The sequence below is a fragment of the Artemia sp. Qi Xiang Cuo genome, chromosome 18, assembly GCF_049724085.1.
Source record: "Artemia sp. Qi Xiang Cuo chromosome 18, ASM4972408v1, whole genome shotgun sequence".
Taxonomy (NCBI): Eukaryota; Metazoa; Arthropoda; class Branchiopoda; order Anostraca; family Artemiidae; genus Artemia; species Artemia sp. Qi Xiang Cuo.
The window spans coordinates 33,579,476-33,600,500 of NC_142811.1; the positions used below are offsets into that span (position 1 = coordinate 33,579,476).

The following is a 21,025-nucleotide window of genomic DNA, read 5'->3' on the forward strand; positions in this document are numbered from 1 at the left end:
AATTTGTTTGTTATTCACCACCATTTCTCCTTTAACTGAAAGATTATAATAAATAATAATATCATTTTATCCCCCATTTGACACTCTTTCCAAATATAATCTTCTTTATTGTGACAACTGGACCCATCCATCACTCTAATAGGGCCAGATTAAGCCCTAGGCTATGTACAAAACCTGTAAAGAAAACACTTTAATTATAAAATTCCTAGTTGAGACCCTAAAAGTGCAATTAATAAAAATATTCTACATATTATAAAGTGAGAATTTTGTTACTGTAGTATTTTCTTGTGAAGTTTTGTGTGTAGCCTAGGGCTATGTATGGCCCCATTAGGGGGAGGGGTACAATTTTCACGGTGGGGATGATTGCCTTTGTAAAGATGGTTGAATATGGGATTGAATGGTACTAATGTTTTGTTATTATAGTATTTACTTCAAAGTAGGAATTTTGTTTCATAATTCTCACTTTATTACATTTAGAAAATATCTGTTTATAAGATTAGCCTATCTTGCTTACTTCCAGTTTAATGGCATCTCAGCTCCACCCCCATTTTATTGCCTGAATGTAGCCTAATGTAGTATACAAAAGTGCTGATTTTGTTTGCTTACTTAAGCATTCATACTTAAATGTGTTGCTCATACTTATTTTTGTCATGTTAACAGCTGGTTCATAATACCAATAAAAAAAAAAAAATCAACAAATTTCTGTATATAACCTAGGGATATATCCAGACATTAAATGGGGAGATAGGTGGGGCAGAGATAGATTAAAAGCAACTCTAATAATAATTTATGTAATTGGGTTACATTCCAATGCATAGAATTTTCTTATTATAGTTATACCTAATACTCTTGTGCACAGGGGTTTCTACATTAGACACTATATTAAAACTCGGGGTCGGAGGTTGGTTGTTCCACTCCAACCTCCCGACCTCCTAGGTGGGAATCAGCATGATAAGCACGAGTGCTCCCAAGCTATGGTTGGGGTCTCGGAGTGAGGATTCACGCCCCGTCCCTAGCGAGCCGGGAGGAGAGCCCTAAGTTGCACCTCACAGCGGTGGAGTGGTGTAACATTCTATTAGTAGCCTAGCCCAACAAATAGAATGGCTAACGCAATGGGGCGCCAAGGGTCTGGGGAGCCTTTGGTCAAGTCAATTCCTATGAAACACCAATGGATATTGAAGATCAAATGCAGATAGATACTACTATTACGGCGTTCGCGGTAGCCAACGCGGACCAGGTCAGGGTGGTGCCTGGCCCAACAAGTATGCAAGCCGCCCGATCAAGAAAACATCTGAATATTGGCGCGTGGAATGGTTGCAGCTGCAAGCTGGAATCCACGCAACTGCTCCTTGCAAGGGAGCTGCAGAAGTATAAAATCAACGTTTGTTGTCTGTCAGAAACGAGACTTAATGATGTTCTGTCCAAAAAGTTGACCATTTCCGTATCTGACTCATTCCACTTCTATAACTCGGGTCCCAATGATGGTTCCGGCCAGCAAGGAGTTGGGTTCCTAATAGACGGTTCTACTGCATCATGCGTCACCTCTTGGGAGCCAGTGTCACCAAGGATCGCCATGATCAGACTGAGAGGCCACATTAGCCACATAACCATAATCGCCGTGTACGCTCCGATAAGGGACAGTAGTGACGCAGTCAAAAATGCCTTTTTTTATGACCTACAAAGAATCATCGACAAGACACCAAGGCGTGACATACTCTTTGTAGCTGGAGACTGGAACGCCCGGCTTGGCAGAGTAGACCCTGACACAGCAGCAGTTATTGGCCGCCACACCGTTGGTGACAGATGTATCAATGGAGAAAGGCTCTTACAGCTAGCCAGATACAACAACCTATGCATCACAAACACTCTCTTTGAGCACAAGAGACTCCACCTCGTTACATGGCGTCCAAACGATGGCGTAACAACAGCTCAGATTGACCACATCTTAGTCAGCAGAAGATGGAGGAGCTCCTGCACAGATGCCCAGGTATACAGAGGAGCAGACAAAGGATCTTTAAATGGATCTGATCACTATCTCCTCACTTGCAAAGTCCGTCACCGCCTTAGTAGACAGAAGCAACAGAAGGCAGGGAAGCGCTTTGATGTTTCGAAACTAAGATGCCCGGAAATCAAAGCCGACTTCGAGTTAAAGCTAAGCAACCGGTTCGAAGCCTTGAATCGTCTCTCACTCGTCGATGAAGAATGGGCGCAGATAAAAATTGCGACACAGGACGTAGCTGAGGAGGTGCTTGGCCACACAAAACGAAAATAGTGAGCCTGGATCTCTGACCACATCATAGAACTAGTTGAGAAGAAGCGACCACTCGTGGGAGGTGCAAAAGAACCCTTAAAAGTAGCCCGCAAAGCAGTTAAACAGTCACTGAAACGGGACAGAGAACAGTACTGGTCAGATCTGGCGAATGAGTTGTAACAAGCGTCCAGGAGCCACAACAGCAGGAAAATGTTCAAACTACTGAAAGAAGCGACTGGAAAAGCTCCTGTAACGGTTGACACACTGAAAGATAAGTCCAGAGAACTCATCCGAACAGAAGAAGGACGCATGGAACGCTCGCGAGAGCATTTTTCTGAGCTACTGAACCCTATCAAACCCCCATGCGATCTACCTGCCTTCTCGAGTGCAGCTAGAGAGCCCTACGCAGTAAACCTCGATCCGCCAAGTATTGCGGACGTACAAAAAGCGCTGAAGTGCATGAAAAACAATAAAACTCCTGGAGAGGATGGGATCTCTTCTGAAATGTTCAAGGCCTCACCAACTCTTCTATGCCGCCTAACCGACCTGTTTGTCCAGGTTTGGACGACGAAGACCTTCCCAAAAGACTGGAAAGTATCAGTCCTCGTTCCGCTATACAAAAAAGGAGATAAGGCCATTTGCGGAAAATATAGAGGTATCTCCTTGATCGACCATGCCATGAAGATCTTCTGCGTCATTCTTCTGAATCGATTCAAAGACGCACGTGACAAGTTAACCCGTCCTGAACAAGCAGGCTTCAGACCAGGCAGAGGCTGTCCAGAACAGATATTGACGATTCGCCTCATCTTTCAGCAGTTCAGCAGGTTTCATCTACCCCTTCTCATCGTTTTTATTGACTTTGCAGCTGCCTTCGACTCTCTCATCAGAGAGGAGCTATGGAGAATTATGGCTGAAGACGGTGCGCCACAGGAGATCATTGAGATACTCCGAAGTGCGTATAAGGACATTGAGACTTGCGTCCGTGTTTCCGGCAATGACACCCCTAAGTTTCCAGTGGAGTTTGGGGTAAAGTAGGGATGCCCCCTTTTGCCTATATTATTCAACTACGCGATAGACTGGTTCATGTATAATGCAATGAGAAACCACAGCGGAATAGTCTTCGGACAAATAGCTGGTTTCCTCCAGCCCCTGACAGATCTGGACTTCGCAGACGATATTGCTGAGCTGGAAACTACCGCCGACAGCTTACAAGGCATGATCAACGATGCCTATGAGGTCTCAAAGCGCATCGGACTGGCCATCAGCAGCGCAAAGACTAAAGTATTGGCTCTCAACCAACCTGCTCCTTGCCAAGTTACCCTCGACAGTGAACCAATAGAAAGCGTTGAGGAATTCAAGTATCTTGGCTCTATCATAACACCATATGGCGGAGCTGAAAGGGATATCTCTGCCCGCATAGCAAAAGCCTGGGGAGTGTTTACTAGTCTGAAAAAAGCATTATGGACCAGACGGGAGATCTCAACCAAAACAAAAGTCAGAATCTATGGTGCAACTGTTCGAGCAGTACTTCTGTGTGCTTGCGAGACATGGCCGATCAAGACTGAAGATGCAAGAACTTTAGACATGTTCGACCACCGCTGCCTTCGTTACATCCTCCGCATTAAGAGATGGGACAGGATTTCCAATAGTAAAGTAACGAGTCGCTGTGGCCAATCAGAAGAGCTATCGCTTATCATTAAAAAATGTCGCCTGAAGCTCCTCGGCCACACATTGCGCCGTCCTGAAGGCACGATATGTTGAGACATACTTGTCTGCGAACCAGCCCCCTCCTAGAAACGTAAAACAGGAGGAAAAAGAAGAACCTGTGGCAAAAATTCAAGGAGGACCTGGAACCGTGGGGAGGATTCAAGAGACACGGTCGGAGATGGGACAAAGACTGGCTGAAGATCGCCGGAGAAGCTGCAGCCGACAGGTCCAAGTGGTCGTCGGAAGTCATCCCAAGATCCTTTGGTGCCGGGCAGGACAGTTCATCGTCTGGTTCCCGCCGAAAGTAAAGTAAGTAAGCACTATATTAAAAAAAGGCAATACTATTTGATTACCCAGTCAACACTTTTTCCCTAAATAATATTGCTACCTTGACAACTATATCCCAGTCCTTCCCCCTAATGCTGCAAGGTATAGCCATAAGGTGTAAACCAAACTTTCTTAATTCTGTTGGTTTGCATTACTTTCTTGTATTTATTTCTCATCAGCAGTTGATTCATATTGTGAAATGATACCAATTTGGAATTAAAGAGAAAAATGAGCCAAGTTTTGTACACTGTATAGCATAAGACTATATCTGACCCTAGTAGGGAGGAGGGCTGGGGTGCTAGTGTCATGGTAACAACCATTATATTTGGAAGAAGTGTTGATTAGGGAATCAGGTGGTACTGTTCTTTTGTTACTATAATATTTAACTCAGAAAGGACCAAGCACAAGAGTGTTACATAATAAAGTAAGAATTTTTGTTGTAATAGTCTTTTGTTTGAAGGAGAGGGTATAGACAGGGGCGTAGCTCCAGCATTTTTATTGGGTGGGGGGCAAAGGGGTCCATATCCAGAGAGTCATGGGGTCTGGCCTATATAATAATTGTTTCTCTCCAAATTATAGGGGGAGGCAACCTTCCCCCCTTTGCCCCTCCCCCAAACGACGCCACGGGTTAGTAACAGTAGTAGCAGCAGTATTATTAACACTAGTAGCATTTATATGTTGCCTTTTGGTCAGTTGAACAACCCCCTCATGATACCTCAGAAGTTTCACCTTGATATGGCAATCTGTTCAAAAAATATTGCTGATACACCTGCATCACCAATCACTATGCATATAGTAGGTTTTGATTTAGCTCAACTTCCCCCTCAACGTTTCCTCAGATATTCATTTCAATATCCTCAGCCTTGGTAGTACTCACTACAGAAACAGTAGTTTTAGTGGCAGTAATAGTAGTAGCAGTAGTTATAGTAGTAGTAGTAGTAGTGCTGGTAGTAGTAGTAGTAGCGTGCAAATATTGCCTTTTTGGTCAATTAATCACCTCCCTTATCATTTCCTGAAAGTTCCAAATTAATATATTCAGTCAGTGCTGAGTTATGCCCTTTTGACAACCTGTATCCACATAACATGATTTGATTTAGTTCAATGCTCTCCTCAATATTCTCTGAAAGGCTCACCTGAATGCCCCTTTTGTCAGTTTGGAAAGTAAAGGTCAACGTGCCCTCATTTCTCACTAATATATACAATATGTAAACAATGACCAAACTGCCTAACTGAAGACACTTCTTCCCTGAAGGCTGTGGGGCGGGGGGGGGGTTGACATCCCCAAAAGAAGAATTGCTGGACCTTTCAATAATGCTGACAAAATAGTGGTCTCACAATTTGGATTGGATGTGTTTTAGAAATGATTGGCGTAGGGAGGGGGCTGTTTGCCTTCCAATCACTTTTGACTCCTAAAAAGTGCATTAGAACTTCCGATTTCCAATCGAATGAGCCGCATTCGAAGTTTATGCAACCACTAATTCCATAAAAAACCTATATGCCCTCAGGGCATAACTTACAAAATCTATAATATGCTTTTGAGGAAAAGAGGACATGGGGGGGGGCTAGCTGCCCTCCGATCACTTTTGACTCTTAAAAAGGGGCAATAGAACTTCTGATTTATAATTGATTGACCCCCTCCCCGGAACCCCCCTCCCTCTCCACCCCAAATCAAAAGTTTCATATATATATATATATATATATATATATATATATATATATATATATATATATATATATATATATATGAAACTTTTGATTTGGGGTGGGGAGAGGGGGGGGGGTTCCGGGGAAATTTTCTGAGGAGGGGAGGATTTCTAGCATGATTTAAAAAACGATCAGGAATTAACCAAAAAAGGATGGAATTTTCCAGGGGGATTTTACGCGGCAGGAATTTTTCATGTAGAAAGTTTTGTATGAGAGGTTTTCCATGGAGGGGGAGGCGGGGGAGTAAAAATTAAATCAAAAGTACATTTTTTCAACTCAAAATCGAAAGATGGCGTCCTTCACACGTTTTGCTAACATTGTGAGCTGTAAGATCTTAGGACAAAGATGAGTTAAAAGAACGGAAATCTTTTGAGAAAGATGTGAGATCTTAGGTGTAAGATCTTAGCGCAAAAGAACGGCCCTTAAGATTGTCAAAACACTCGGGTATTGTGATTTAGGTAATTTCGAACGTTGAATTAGATCTTCTTTTGGGAAATTTTTCTTTGCAATTTGCTCTTTAGCTAGTATACCCACCCCCCAGGCGTGCCTCCCGGGATACTTGCCCCTTTTGTCCCCCCCCCCTCTTCTAGATCTGACCCTGGTAAACATAGCACGTGGAAAAGCAGATTGAATGTCACGTACGCTGATTTGTCGAGAAAACGTTACCTCTTAAGGACTCGGCCTTAATTTCTATCTATTATTGGTAGGGACTGTAAAGTCCAATGCCGTAGTCTTTACCTTTTACTCTTTTTTAATTATCCTTTGTATTTGTATTAGCTCTTATTTTCCTTATTACTAGTTCAATAATGAAAATGATCAAAGTATTCTAGAATGATGTTTCATTCAAATATTTGCTATTTCTGTATTCAATTCTCTATATTAAATTGGTAAACTTAATCTATTTCATTGTTGTTTCATTTTTATTTTTCTCTTTCATGGATGACTTATTCTTTCGAAGCTTGTTTAGATACCAAGTTAAGCTCCCTTCAGGGGAATATACGCAAAATTTGGAATGACAATATTTAAATATCATGGAGGGAGCATTGAGATTTTAGAAATGCATAGGTGAGGCCTGGCCTAAAATCGGTTGGGTACCACTGGTCTAGAGCATCACCAATATTAGGACAATCTTGACAATTTAGCCCCAAAACTGAAGTTGTTTAGAAACTGCCCCCTCCTCTTTGAAAAAAAGTATTCTTAATCGCCCATACACACTTGGTCTGAATACGCCTCTGCAAAAAATCCGTCAAAGCTGGATTACTTTACCACAGTGTTGACTGTCTGACCTACTCCTTGATGTATATTAAATAAAAAAAAAAACAAAAAAAAAAGAAGTGTTTTCAACTCAAAGTAAGGAACAACATCAAAACTTAAAATGAAAATAAATTATTACGTATATGAGGGGGTTTGCCCCCTCGTCAATACCTCATTCTTTAAGCTGAATTTTAAATTTTGTTCCGATTCTTTAAGAATGACCCCTAAAGCACAAAGGCCTTTTAATTAGAATAGATAGCTGTTTTGAAAGTACTAAACAAAACTTTAGCGTAAAGAGCGAGGTATTGACTAGGGGGCAAACCCCCTCATATACATAATAATTTTTGTCCGTTTTAATGTTGCTCCTTACTTTCAGCTGAAAAAAAATATTTTTTTTTATTTAATTTCTGATCGTTTTTTAAATAACGCTTGGAAATCTGACGCACCCTTCATAGTAATGTCCCTTCCCCCATGAAAACATCCTCCATGGAAAGATCCTCCCACGTAATCCCCTCCCCCGACCTCCCTCCCCCCTTCCATTAGAAAAAATCTCTCCTGAAAACGTCTGTATACTTCCCAATAACCAATAGTATATGTAAACAATGGAGAAAGTTCATAACTCGCAGCCTTTCCTCCGGGGGCTGTGGCGGATTAAGTCATCTTCAAAGACATAGTTATTAAATGTTCGACTATACTGAAGAAAATCGCTATCTCAAAATTTTGATCAGGTGACTGTGAAAAAAATGAGCGTGGGAAGGGGCCTAGTTGACCTTCAATTTTTTTGGTCACTTAAAAAGGGCACTAGAACTTTTAATTTCCTTTCGAATGAGCCCTCTTGCAGTATTCTAGGACCACTGGATTGATAAGATCAACCCTGGGGAAAAAAAAGCAGACAAATAAACACGCATCCATGATCTTTCTTCTGGCGAAAAATACAAAATTCCAAATTTTTGCAGATAGGAGCTTGAAGCGTTTTCTGATATGCTGGATCTGATGGCGTAATTTTTATTAAACCTCTATGACTTTTAGGGGGTGTTTCTCCCTTTTCCCGAAAATCAGGCAAATTTTTTCAGGCTCGTAACTTTTGATTGGTAAACTAAACTTAATGAAACTTATATACTTGAAATCAGCATAAAAATCCGATTATTTTGATATATCTATTGGTATCAAAATTCCGTTTTTTAAAGTCTCGGTTACTATTGGGCCGGGTCGCTCCTTACTTACAGTTCGTTATCACGAACTGTTTGATTCGATTACTGTCGTTAACTTAATTTATATTTTTTAGGGTTTCAGTGCAAATTCTTTGCTGTTGTTCGTCGTATAAGCAGCTTAAATAGTTTCACTACAAGAACAAATACATGTGGTGAATTAGGTTTAGACAGTGTCGGTGAAAAAGTATGCTTAAAAGGATGGTTACATACGTTCAGAGGGAAGTTCCTTCTTATAAGAGATGCTTATGGGATGACACAGATTACAATTCCTGGAGAAGTAAGTGTGACAGTTTATAATAGGTAATCTCTGCCTTCTTTTGCTTAGAATATCTTTCAGAAAATACTTTGCAATTTGCAAGAATCCAGAGGTTTGAGACAAAATTTAGAAAAGTTTTGACCAAACATACATTAAAAAAATCCAATCATCCCCCTACAAATGATGGCTATGTCCTCAATCATATAACCTATTAGGATATTTATCTTTATGAAATTGATTTTATTGGAGGCGTGTGAATTTTTCATGTGCTTTGTGTGAAAATAAAAACATAGTTCCATCAAAAATCAACATTTCTAAGTAGCAACAATAAGTTATAATTTTCAATTATCACTTTTAATTGTGTACTTGTAAATTATATGCAAATATATCTATCGTTTTTCACACAAGCTGATTCTAAATACAGTTAAAAGAGCACAGAATGTAGTCTAAACTTGATTTCAGCATCACTTTTGAGTCTTTATGCATATTTAAGCTGATAATTTAAGGTGGAAATTTAAAAATTAAGCAGCTTGTAAGAAACTAATACTTGCACCTAACATCCAACTGACTTCTAGATGGCAGGTAAGGCGGAAAACGCCTGGTTCTGCTGCAAGAACAAGGGAACTAGTAAGATTGCCCCCTAGTCATAATCTCAGCCTTGTGGGATTCATACCCATGTCTATGAATCCACTGGTTTGCTGGTCTTTTGGGGCATGGTGTGGTTTCTCTTAACGTGGGATTAATATTTGATAATGGATAAAGATAATCGTGAAATTCCATCATCAAGGTTAAAAGAATTTGAGCGGAATTCTCTTTCATTTCAGTCAATTTTTCAAACTATTGCAGCTGGTGATGATGAAGATACTTCTAGTAAATTTGATATCCCAAAAAATCAATATATATTTATGAATGAGCTGGTAAGAAAAAATGTAAATACAAGTAGGATGTCGTTTTGGAATTGCCGGGGTTGGAGGACTGCGCAGGATGTGATTGAAACTTTTTTGTCGGATTCAGATACAGATATATTAGGCCTATGTGAAACTTTTTTAGATGATTTTTCAATTGAAAATATACATGTAAAAGATTACCAATTTTTTCACATCGGTCGGAAAAGACAAAAACAAGGGGGTCTAGGTGTTTTGATTAAAAATTGCATACCAGCACGTATAAGGATTGATTTTTTGCCAATGAATATTGAAATAATTTTTGAATCTTGTGTAGTTGAATGCTCTTTTCCAAATAATCGGAAGCTTTTAATTGCAGTTATTTACCGTACTCCGTCATCCAGCCAGATAGAATTTAAAAATCATTTTGAAAGTATGTTGGATAAATTAGCTAGTCTTAATACTCCTTATTTAGTTATGGGTGATTTTAATATTGATTTAATGAAACTCCTATCTGCAGATCAGAATAGAATAGATAGAAATATTTTGCAGTTTTTGGAGGGCCCACTATCTTATGGACTAAACCCCGTATGTTTTGTTCCCTCTAGAATAGCTGATACATCATTTTCACTTATTGATAATATTTTTTCACCTTATAGTGCTGTTAATACATTTATTATTCCTGATGATTCATCTGACCACTGTATAATTATGTCTGATTTTCTTATAAATTTTCCGCATAATAAAAAAAAATCAAACCAAGCGTAGAGATTTTTCACATAAAAATGTGTTAAGGTTAAAAGAAGGGCTTGGTGATGTTGATTGGAGTCCTGTAATTGATGAGAAGGATCCGAACCAATCATTAGATAACTTTTATTATATTATGAATGAAAAGCTTGATCTTTTTTGCCCATATAAAAGCCCGAGAGGAAAGAAACTTACCCCAAAAAAACATTGGATAAATGAATCACTTTTGAGATCTATTAATGAGAAAAATCGTTTATATAAAATTAGAATAAAATATCCCACGGAAATAAATATCACGCGTTTTAAAAATTATAAGAATATGCTGGTAAGGATCCTTAGAGTAAGTGAAAGACTTTATTATGAAAATTCTTTTCGAAATTCAGATTCCCCTAGAAAAACTTGGAGTTTGATTAAAGATAAAATTGGAAGAAATAAAAAGTTGTTACACCCTGAAGTGTTATTTGATATTAATGGTAAAGAATTTAGAGGACCACAAGCTGTTGCTAAGAAGTTTAGTGAATATTTTGCTAGTATTGGATCATCTGTTGTTTCAGGAGAAGTTGACCTTTCTTCCCCAAGGTCGCATAAAAAATATCTACCGCCCACTGAAGATACGAGCATATTTATGGCCCCGGTTACTTTTGCAGAATTTAAAAAATGGTAATTCATTGGGATATGATGAACTTTCAACTAATTTGCTAAAAAATATTGCAGGTGAAATTTTTGAACCATTGCTTCATATTTTAAATTTATGTATTTTCTCAGGTACATTTCCTAAAAGATGGAAAATTGCACGTGTAATACCATTGCATAAAAAAGGAGATAAATCTGATACAAATAATTATCGTACTATTGCAATTTTATCACCATTGTCTAAAGTATTGGAAAAAATTTTAAAAGGAAGGATTACTAATTATCTAGATAAAATAAATTTTTTTACCAAACATCAGTTTGGATTTAGGGCAGGCCATTCGACGGAACAAGCAGTTGCAGCTCTTGTATTAGAAATAAATGACTGCTTAGATAGTAATTATCATGTATCTACTGTTTTTTATGATGTTAAAAAAGCATTTGACACTTTAAACCATGAAATTCTTTTTGATAAAATGGAAAATTCCGGTATAAGAGGGAAAGGACTAGATATAATAAGATCATACCTTTATGGACGTAAAATCGTGGTAGATGTTGATGGACATTTGTCTAGTTTAAATGATCTTGAAGATATTGGTGTCCCACAAGGATCGGTATTAGGTCCACTTTTATTTTTGATGTATATTAATGATCTCCCACGATGTTTGCAGGGAAATAATGGTCTTGCAATTTTATTCGCAGATGACACAGCTGTTTCTGTTAAAGCGAAGGATTCATCTACATTGATTCAAAATCTGTTTAACACTGTTAGTTCAGTTAATCGATGGTTTGTATCTAATTATTTAGTACCGAATTTTAAGAAGACTGAATTTATGGTTTTTGGTCATTCAAAACGTGCTACTAAAAAAATTTCATGTCAGGAGCTTCAAGTTGGTGAGCATAAAATACGTAGAGTTCAATCGTATCGTTATTTAGGAGTTTTTATTGATCCCCTTTTGTCATTTCAAAATCATATTGATCATTTAAGGGTGAAACTTTCGCAAAATATTGGGTCTATGTATCGTTTGCAACATGTTTTTCCATTTTCAATTTTAAAAATAATTTATCATTCTTTGATTGCTCCTTATTTAAATTATTGCACAATTATTTATTTAAATACTTTTTGGACGCATATAAAACCCCTACAGATCCTTCAAAATAAAGCAGTGAGAATACTTGGAAATTTTTTACATCGTCCATCAAAACTTAGAGATGCATCGGAAACTGAAACATTATTTCTTTTCTTGAATTTATTAGATCTGAAACATATAAGAGAACTTAATATATCAATATGGCATTTTAAAATACAAGATCCTAGTAGTTATTTTTATGAAAAATCTCTGTTGATTCTGCCCCCTCCTTCGGCTCTTAGGTGTTCTGGAACATATCGAATTCCCTTTGTTAATTGTGAAAGATCTAGATTTTCAATTAGATACCAAATACCATTTATTTCAAATAAATATAGGCTGAAAGATAGAATTCAAATTGAGTCATTTCGGCAAATATCAGTTCTAAGGAAGAAAATATTAAAATTATGTATTGACCTGTGATGGTGGAATAGAAATTTTTTTTATTATTATTATTGTTTTTTTTGTTTATATTTGTTACCCATGTTGGGATAGCCTTCCATGCCCCACTTGTCCAGCGTTTGTTTTCTTTATGTTTGTTATATTTTTTGTTTTTTTCTTTAACCAGGTTTTTTTTTCTTTCTCTCTTTTGTTATGATGAGGAAATGTTTTTTTTTTTTTTTTTTTTTTTTTTTTTGTTTTTTTTTTTTTTTTATATATTATTATTAATACCCAATTTTACGAGCTTTGCTCTCTGTTGGGGGTATACGTTTTTTTGTTATGTTGATTTATTCAAATAAAAAATCTTCTTCTTCTTCTTCTTCTTCTTCACTCCTAGTTTAGCCTATGTGGAGGGAAATATTTTTGCCAAGTTCATATTTTATAGGCATGAGTACAGACGATTTTTTGTTGGCGGGTCAGGCTATATCTTCAGATAAAGGGGTCTGATTCATCCAAAGTTGCGTTTTCTGGCTCATACATTTGCTATTGGACGCATGTTAACTTCCCCCTAAAAGAAATTACAAGAGGAAAGGTTCTTATGCGAATATTAGGAAATTTTCTCTTGCTCTTACCTCCTCCCCACCATACTGTGTGCTTCGCACATACCTATCTGCATACACTTTTATTCAGGCGATAGGCAAATTATCCATATTGAACCACAGGGCCTTCTCCTATCAAGTAAATTTTGCCAGGAGAAGTTAAAATGTGCCAAAATATGAATGAAACTAAACTGTCTTAATCACTAACAGTCTCGATTTTTGGTTTTGTACTTATGATTATAAATTAATTAAAGGTGCCCTCAACCTTCAACGGTGCTTTTTATATTTCGTTGGTATGGATACCGACTTTAAAATATGTTATGCTTGTATTTGTCTTTCTAAAATATGTTTCCGACTTTAAAATATGTTTCCTTATATTTGTCTTTCTAGCTCTATGAGATCTTGTTTTTTCATGGTTTTGTTTTCTTGTTTGTAATTTTCTAGTTTTTTTATTTTGTTGTTTCCTTTTAATTGCTTTCTTTTATTCTTTAAAGTATTTGCCATTTTCCTTTTTTGTTTCCCTTGTTTGTTTCTCTGGACTGTTCTTTAGTTTCTAAATTCTCAGTTAAAAAAATGTTTTAGACATATACTCGTACACATGTCTAATCCTTGGGGATGGGGTCATCAGACCATATTTCCTGGGTGGTGGAGGGCCCAAAAACTAAAAAAAAAAAGCATTTTTATACTATTGATTTGAAATTTTTTGCTTTGAGAGTCCTTTGAACCAACCTTAGGGGGCATGGAGAGTCACCCTTGTCGCTTTTGTACAGGTATGACTACTACCATTAATGGACTTTGTTCAAATTTTAAAGAGGGATCTAATTACCTCTGTGACAAGACAGAGTCTGTAGCCAAAAAAAAAAAGAAATAAAACGGTCGAATATCTGGATTTCCTTGGAATTCTATTGTATCAAATATATTTGGGAGACTTTAGAAATCTTGTGGGTCAATTAAGTACTTGTACATAGGTATGCCCCTTGGGGGGGGGGGCAAACCACGAAAAGACATTTTCATATCGCAATTTTTCCATGGGTGGTCTTTTATATCTGTTTCAGATCGATAGTTCCCCTACCCCCCCCCCCCCCCTGTGCAGGTATGATATCTCTCTGTCTCTCTCCCCTCACTCTCACACTCCTTCTGTCTCTCTCCTCTCTCTCTTTCCCTCTCTCTTCATAGCATGTCGTTTGAGAAGGACAAAATTGAACTACCTTAAAAGACTTATCTGAATTTTTCTCCTAGCCCTTTTCAGCCTAAACAATTCTAGCTGAAACAAAAAAAAATCTAGCTGAAAAACCTGGAAAAATTTAAAGCATAAGGTACATGAGTTCAATAAAATTTAATACGAAATGTTTAAGTTTTACGAGATATGCCTTTTTGGTATAGAATGATTTCATCTTTTGAGACTAATTATTTTGGACAAAAACCCTTAGATTTATACAGATCTGCAGTATAGATTTTTATGAAAATACACATTCCCACTTTTTTTTTTTTTTTTTTTTTTTTTTTTTTTTTTTTTTTTTACAAAAATCCAAATGATTCAGGTGAACCATATTTCTCGTTGCCTTGAATTGTAGATAGTGCTACTGACTATTATTTTTTTCCTCCTAGAGAAAAGAACTTCTCGAGAAAGTCAATGGGATTAACTTTGAATCGGTGATAAGTGTTACAGGTCTTGTCGCTAAAAGACCCGAAGGTCAACAAAACAGGGTAAGTGCAAAAGTTTTGTTTTCTCTTTTCAGCTTTTGTTTATATCTGCTCCGTGAATTAAGACTAAGCTACAGACAATAACAAAAGTAAGTGCTTCTTACTACCGTGAGTTAAGCTGGCTACAGACAATAACAAAAAAAATCAAAGAAAAAGAAACATTGGATTTTTCCACAGAGTAAACGAAAAAAGACAAATGCAACCCTATAGCTTGCCCTCATATGCGTACTCCAGGCAATACTCCTCAACCCGCGCTTCAGCCTTCTAAAGTATCTACCTCCACCACTTTCTCCTCCAAAGTGCACGTAGCTCTGGTGAATTTGGCCAACCTCATTTTTTTCACATATTATCGAGTTTCATGAGCTCCACGTTTTCTAATATTAACATATGTATACAAGTGACTCCTGGGGGATATAATATGGCAAAGGTCCATAAATAGATAGCAAAGAAATAAAAAAAAAACCGTTTGATTCGCTGTCCGATTTTGTATCGAAATATAATAGTCAGTTTTGTTACAAATATTAACGACTAAATCTGAAAAAAATTGTTGTCTGATAAAATGAATAAAAACATCTTTATGTAAAACCTAAATCAAAGTGTGATTTTAGATGATAGACCATCTAGCAACAGGTGAAATGACATCATTCTTATACAAGTCTGAAAAATGGTTATGCCAGCTTTGTCTCTCACTGAGACTATCTGTCTTTTCTTTACTCCAATCAGCCATGGCTCTCAAATCTTTCATCACTTCCACCAAGTTGATTTTAATTGAAAAATCAACTATCAATATTTGTGGAATGGACAACTATAAAGGGGGACCATTTTTCCTAGTTTCAGACGGCTTACAATCTCCTTGTGTGATTCAATTTCAGCTTTGTTGGGGAAAACTGCATATGGTATTAAAGAGAAATTAAAAACTAGTTATGCTAAGACTGTCATAAACCGTGGCTATTGTAATAGGCGTGACCTCAGGAAACTTTATTCGACATTTTCTGTCGTGGTAATTCGTATTTGCTCTTATGGTGTTGCGAGTTCCTTCTTTATTTGCCAGTTTTTTATCGGGATAGAAAGATCATTGCTCGGTTTAGTACAACCAATATTATGCCTATATTGCACCATCATCGGAATAAACTTACCTCTGATGCCTACCTACGGTGTGGCCTGCATCATCGCCTTTTCTGTTTGTTTAATGTCTTTTAATTTCATATAGTTGCTAATTTTGTTGCAATGGCTCTTAATTCTTTGTCGTGCCATTCATTTGTTATATTTGCAGTGTATTTTCTCTTGATCTTGCTCCACTGTCTTTAATTTTGTAAGTGGTCTATAAATGAATATATACGTTTGCAGGTGCCTAGGGTAAACATAGCTTTTTAGATAAACTTTTTTTTTATATTTTGAACAAAGTAGTAGAGCTATCGAATTAAACTTCCAGTAGTTTTTAGGAATTAATATATGAGCTAATTCCTGGAATTTTCGTTTACCAGTTCTCTATAATTTTTTCTCTTTTTTTTTCTCTATAATTTAGAAGAAAAAAGTCCGTTTGAAAAAGCATTGTTTAATATTGCACCGATTTTTTTCTCTTGCCCTTTTTATAAACTGTGCTAGTTTTTGGCCACTTAGACCCCCCCCCCATGTGTGTGTAATAAAGGACTTGTCTCATAGCCCTAAAGAGCAAAAAGATCTTGAGTACATGATTTTAGTGAGAGTGTTTATGGAATTGAGCAAGGCAAACAGAAACCTAAGAGGTGCTTTTTGTTTTCCCGATGCTGTGCACTATGTGAGTGAACCTGATGCGTTGCATAAAAACATATCATAATGTTCCTTAAGGGCTACATTCCATAAATTCTTAAATTTGTATCTGCAATTTTAGAACTCCTTATCTATGGAACAAAGTTGCTCACATTTCTTGGAAAATTTTAGTACAGATAGGAAGTTAAACTTGCATTTAGGGCTCAGTTTTAACAAAAACTGAACTTTTCTAGTTTTTCTTTTTTTTTATAACGATCTTTTTGTAAGGTTTATTGTCTATGTTCACCAGGAGTAAAATCGAACAAAAATGAATTAAAAAAGAACAAAGTTTTTCTTGTAAGTAAAGAGTGAAGTTGAAACTTAAAAGGAGCAAAAATCGTTGCTTTGTAGTTTATACAAAATATATCTACAAAATTAGCTCAAATTGACTGGATCGTGACATTTGCTTATATTTGTCGAATTCTGAAAAACTAGTTCTTTTCTAAAAACTGAAATTGCATGAGTTTATTTTTAGAAAATTTAAATTGTAGGTTAAAAGTTATTGATATCATGGCTGGTGAAAGACTATTGATAGCCCTATAAACTAGTCTTTTGTTTTTTGCAGGCTACTAAAGGGCTTTTCTGCTCCTAAGAGAACCTCCTATTTTTTGCGTCGGTTTTGTGTTTTTAGTAAAGCGGTAGTTTTTCAAATTTCTACGAATGCTGTGCAGAGGAATATCAGGAATCAATTTGTTTGAGCTAGTTTTGTAGCTATACATTGCATAAACTGCTTTTTAGTTTTGTTTGTTTTAAGTTTAGTCTCGCTGTTTATGTCCATCAGACAAGCTTTGCATATGTTTTTTTTTTAAGTAATTGACGCTAACGACATCTTCTTCAAAATACTCTTAGGGTAGATTTAGGAATATCTGAAGATTCCGCATACTATTAGCAAATCGATAGTATGTTGTATAAGAATATTAGATTTCAAACCTACATTGGCGGCCTTATTTCGTGTCAGATAGTTTTCAGTATGATGATATCGAGGGAAGACAATCTAGAATATAATGTGCATCTTTGTTTATGTTGATTGTACAACCACGTCTTAATACATTTTTACCAGGTTTAGCCTCTAATTGTATAGCTAAACACAATTCAAGAAAAATAAGAAATGGCATATCACCGTTTTGCTATTTTACTTTCTGTTTCTGGAATGTAAAAACACGATCCCATCAATGCGGCTGCAATTTGCTCTAAAACCTACTTGTACTTCAGCTAGTAGTCAATCCTTCTCTTGCCGTTTAGTTTGACTACTAAGCAAATCTTTCGAGAATAAAACAAGCTTACCTAGTTCACTACTTTGAGGTATTTCCCTATGATTATTATATTAAGAGTTTTTGCTACAAATTGTGCTATTGACGTTCACCATGGCTGAGGGCAGCATCGTAATCCAAAAATTTTCAAAAAATTACTGACATAGTTCGAAATACCCATAGCCGTGCCTACTCCCACAAAAAACAAACAAACTGGAATTCAATGTAATGCCAGGGCGCACTTTTCTCTGATTTCTTTGAGGGAGCAACAAACTTGTTTTTGTGTCACTGGGTTTGGTTAGTCATAGTCTGATTATACCTCTACGTATTGCTTTATTAAAAATTTGAATACACCATAGTTCATATCACAGTTTATATAATTAGCAGTATGATCCACAGTTTATAGACAGTAAGCTTATCGCAGATAATTTCTGGTCTTCGGTCTCGGTGCGAACAAAAAGCTCCTCCCACTTGTTTCTGCCTTAGCGGATTAGTCTGTTATCGTCAATCACTGAGAAATGGTTACCAAGTGCATTATTCGTAATTGCGAAAGCAGAAAAAAACTTGGTGAGCCAGCCAAGTGGTTTGCAAGAGTCCCATCTCACAGGTATTAATTAATTTATATACAAAATTATGACTTACTCTATTATTTACGTGGACTCAACTGATCGGCCTTTGTCAGATTTTAGCAACACAGGGTCGGGGGGGTTGATGAAATGTGTGAAAATAAGGAATTTTTTCTTCTTCTAAGAAATGGTGGGGTAGGTGTGATGGTTTCAGGGGCGGATCCAGGATTTTTTTAGGGGGGGGGCGCAAAATAGGTTGATCCGAGAAACTTACGTTAGGAGCAAGTTTAATTAATGCAAACTTGCGTTAATTAGGTAAATTACACTACTTTAGACTACTTTACGGGGGTAACCCTCGCCCCCCTCTGGATCCGCAACTGGATAGTTTATCATTTTTTTTTCACGTCGTGATATTTATTTTCTTAGATTGTAGTTCCTATGATATTTGAAAAATCTAGTTACCTGTTTTGGCGGAGAGCCTAGATAAAACTAGTTTTGTTTTCAATCAATGTTTTCATATGAAATGGGCAGACCTTTCCTGAACTTTAAACAATAAACATCTGACTTGTCTACCTGCGAAAAGATCTGATAATGCCTATGTTTCTATCTGCGAAAACGTTCTCCGGAGCACTCGCACCCCTGTCCGGGTTTTTATAATGGGAGAGATAGAGAATGATCATACCACAGTTTATATAATTAGCAGTATGATCATTCTCTATCTCTCCCATTATAAAAACCCGGACAGGGGTGCGAGTGCTCCGGAGAACGTTTTCGCAGATAAAAACATAGGCGTTATCAGATCTTTTCGCAGGTAGACAAGTCAGATTTCTCTTGGACGCGAAACTTGGCTTCAACGTTGGAACACCAATTTTGAAGAAACTAATTTTAAATTAATTTATTCCAATACATACATGAAAATCGGTAGTTAGTAGTGTAATGTTATTATTAGATGTTTTTAGGAATTAAAAATAGGTTTCGAAGTCTCAAGTTGGTTTCAAAGGCATTTTGAGAAAGTTTCTGCCAAAATACGTGTTCTGTAGAGATCAGTAGAAATAGAAGCCTACAATAATTCAAACTAAATTCAAACAGATAATTCAAACAGAGGTGTTTATTGTTTAAAGTTCAGGAAAGGTCTGCCCATTTCATATGAAAACATTGATTGAAAACAAAACTAGTTTTATCTAGGCTCTCCGCCAAAACAGGTAACTAGATTTTTCAAATATCACAGGAACTACAATCTGAGAAAATAAATATCACGACGTGAAAAAAAATTATAAACTATCCAGTTGCGGATCCAGAGAGGGGGGGCGAGGGTTACCCCCGTATAGTAGTCTAAAGCAGTGTAATTCACCTAATTAACGCAAGTTTGCATTAATTAAACTTGCTCCTAACGTAAGTTTGTCGGATCAACCTACTTTGCGCCCCCCTCCCCTAAAAAAATCCTGGATTCGCCCCTGAAACCATCACACCTACCCCACCAGTTATTAGAAGAAGAAAAAATTCCTTATTTTCACAAATTTCATCACCCCCCCCCCCCCCGCCCCCTTTTTTATAAAATCCTACATAGGCCGATCAGTTGAGTCCACGTAAATAATAGATTAAGTCATAATTTGTATATAAATTAATTAATACCTGTGAGATGGGACGCTTGCAAACCACTTGGCTGGCTCACCAAGTTTTTTTTCTGCTTTCGCAATTACGAATAATGCACATGGTAACCATTTCTCAGTGATTGACGATAACAGACTAATCCGCTAAGGCAGAAACAAGTGGGAGGAGCTTTTTGATCGCACCGAGACCGAAGACCAGAAATTATCTGCGATAAGCTTACTGTCTATAAACTGTGGTTCATATATTCCATGTTCCTCTTGCTCCCAGGATATCCCTTCTCTTCTACGTGCTCTTGCCAAGTGTGTACGAGTGGGTTAGTATTTTACTAGTCTGTGGGCTTTTTCACCCTACGCTAGAGATCCAGCCTGTCGCTCTTCTAATCGCTCTCACTTTGATGATCTTGACATTTGTTTCTTTATCAAAATTTCTCTTCGTAATTTTTTTTTTTTTTTTTTTTTTTTTTATATATATATATCTAGTATTCGCCTAAAGCTGTCTATTCATATATTTCTTGAATCATGTGCGATACCTATTCGGTGCTTTTATCGTCTTTCATAGCCTTGTTGAAGGAGTTTTTCACCAACTGTTTAGATATTCGGCTGACAACCATCAATAACCACTCAGAAGTTAAATCAATAGCTCAAGATTGCTCTCCAGCTTCTATGGAGCCTTTTTTTTTCATTATTGCTTTGTTTTTTCTGTCTTTCTGCGCCAAGAAAGTGGCCTCTTCACGCCTTCTAACTGCTCACAATTACTACCTGTGTCTCTAAGAGAAATTTTTTTTTTCTATTAGATTATCTGGCAATTATAGAATTATTTACTTAGTTAAAATTCACTGAAACTGGATGCAAAATTTTATGAGTGAAACGCAGAATCATCAAACTCATGCAACTATTAAAATAATCCCAAGCTATACATTGATGGTATACTGACTCGTTAAAATGCTTTTTTCCAAAAGTTGTAGTATATTTAGCTGTGTCTGTTACACGTCATGAGTTTACGTTAAACACTACACGTTTTTTAGTTTT

At 37.0% G+C, this 21,025-nt stretch overlaps 1 protein-coding gene across 1 annotated transcript in view; it reads left to right on the forward strand.

Moving 5' to 3' along the window:
* Positions 1-21,025, forward strand: part of AspRS-m (aspartyl-tRNA synthetase, mitochondrial) — a 68,026-nt gene that overhangs the window by 2,855 nt on the left and 44,146 nt on the right. Inside the window, exons 2-3 of the mRNA XM_089103923.1 lie at positions 8,529-8,731; positions 14,687-14,785. Coding sequence (XP_088960049.1) covers positions 8,529-8,731; positions 14,687-14,785 — 302 coding nt within the window. The remainder of the gene's footprint in view (positions 1-8,528; positions 8,732-14,686; positions 14,786-21,025) is intronic.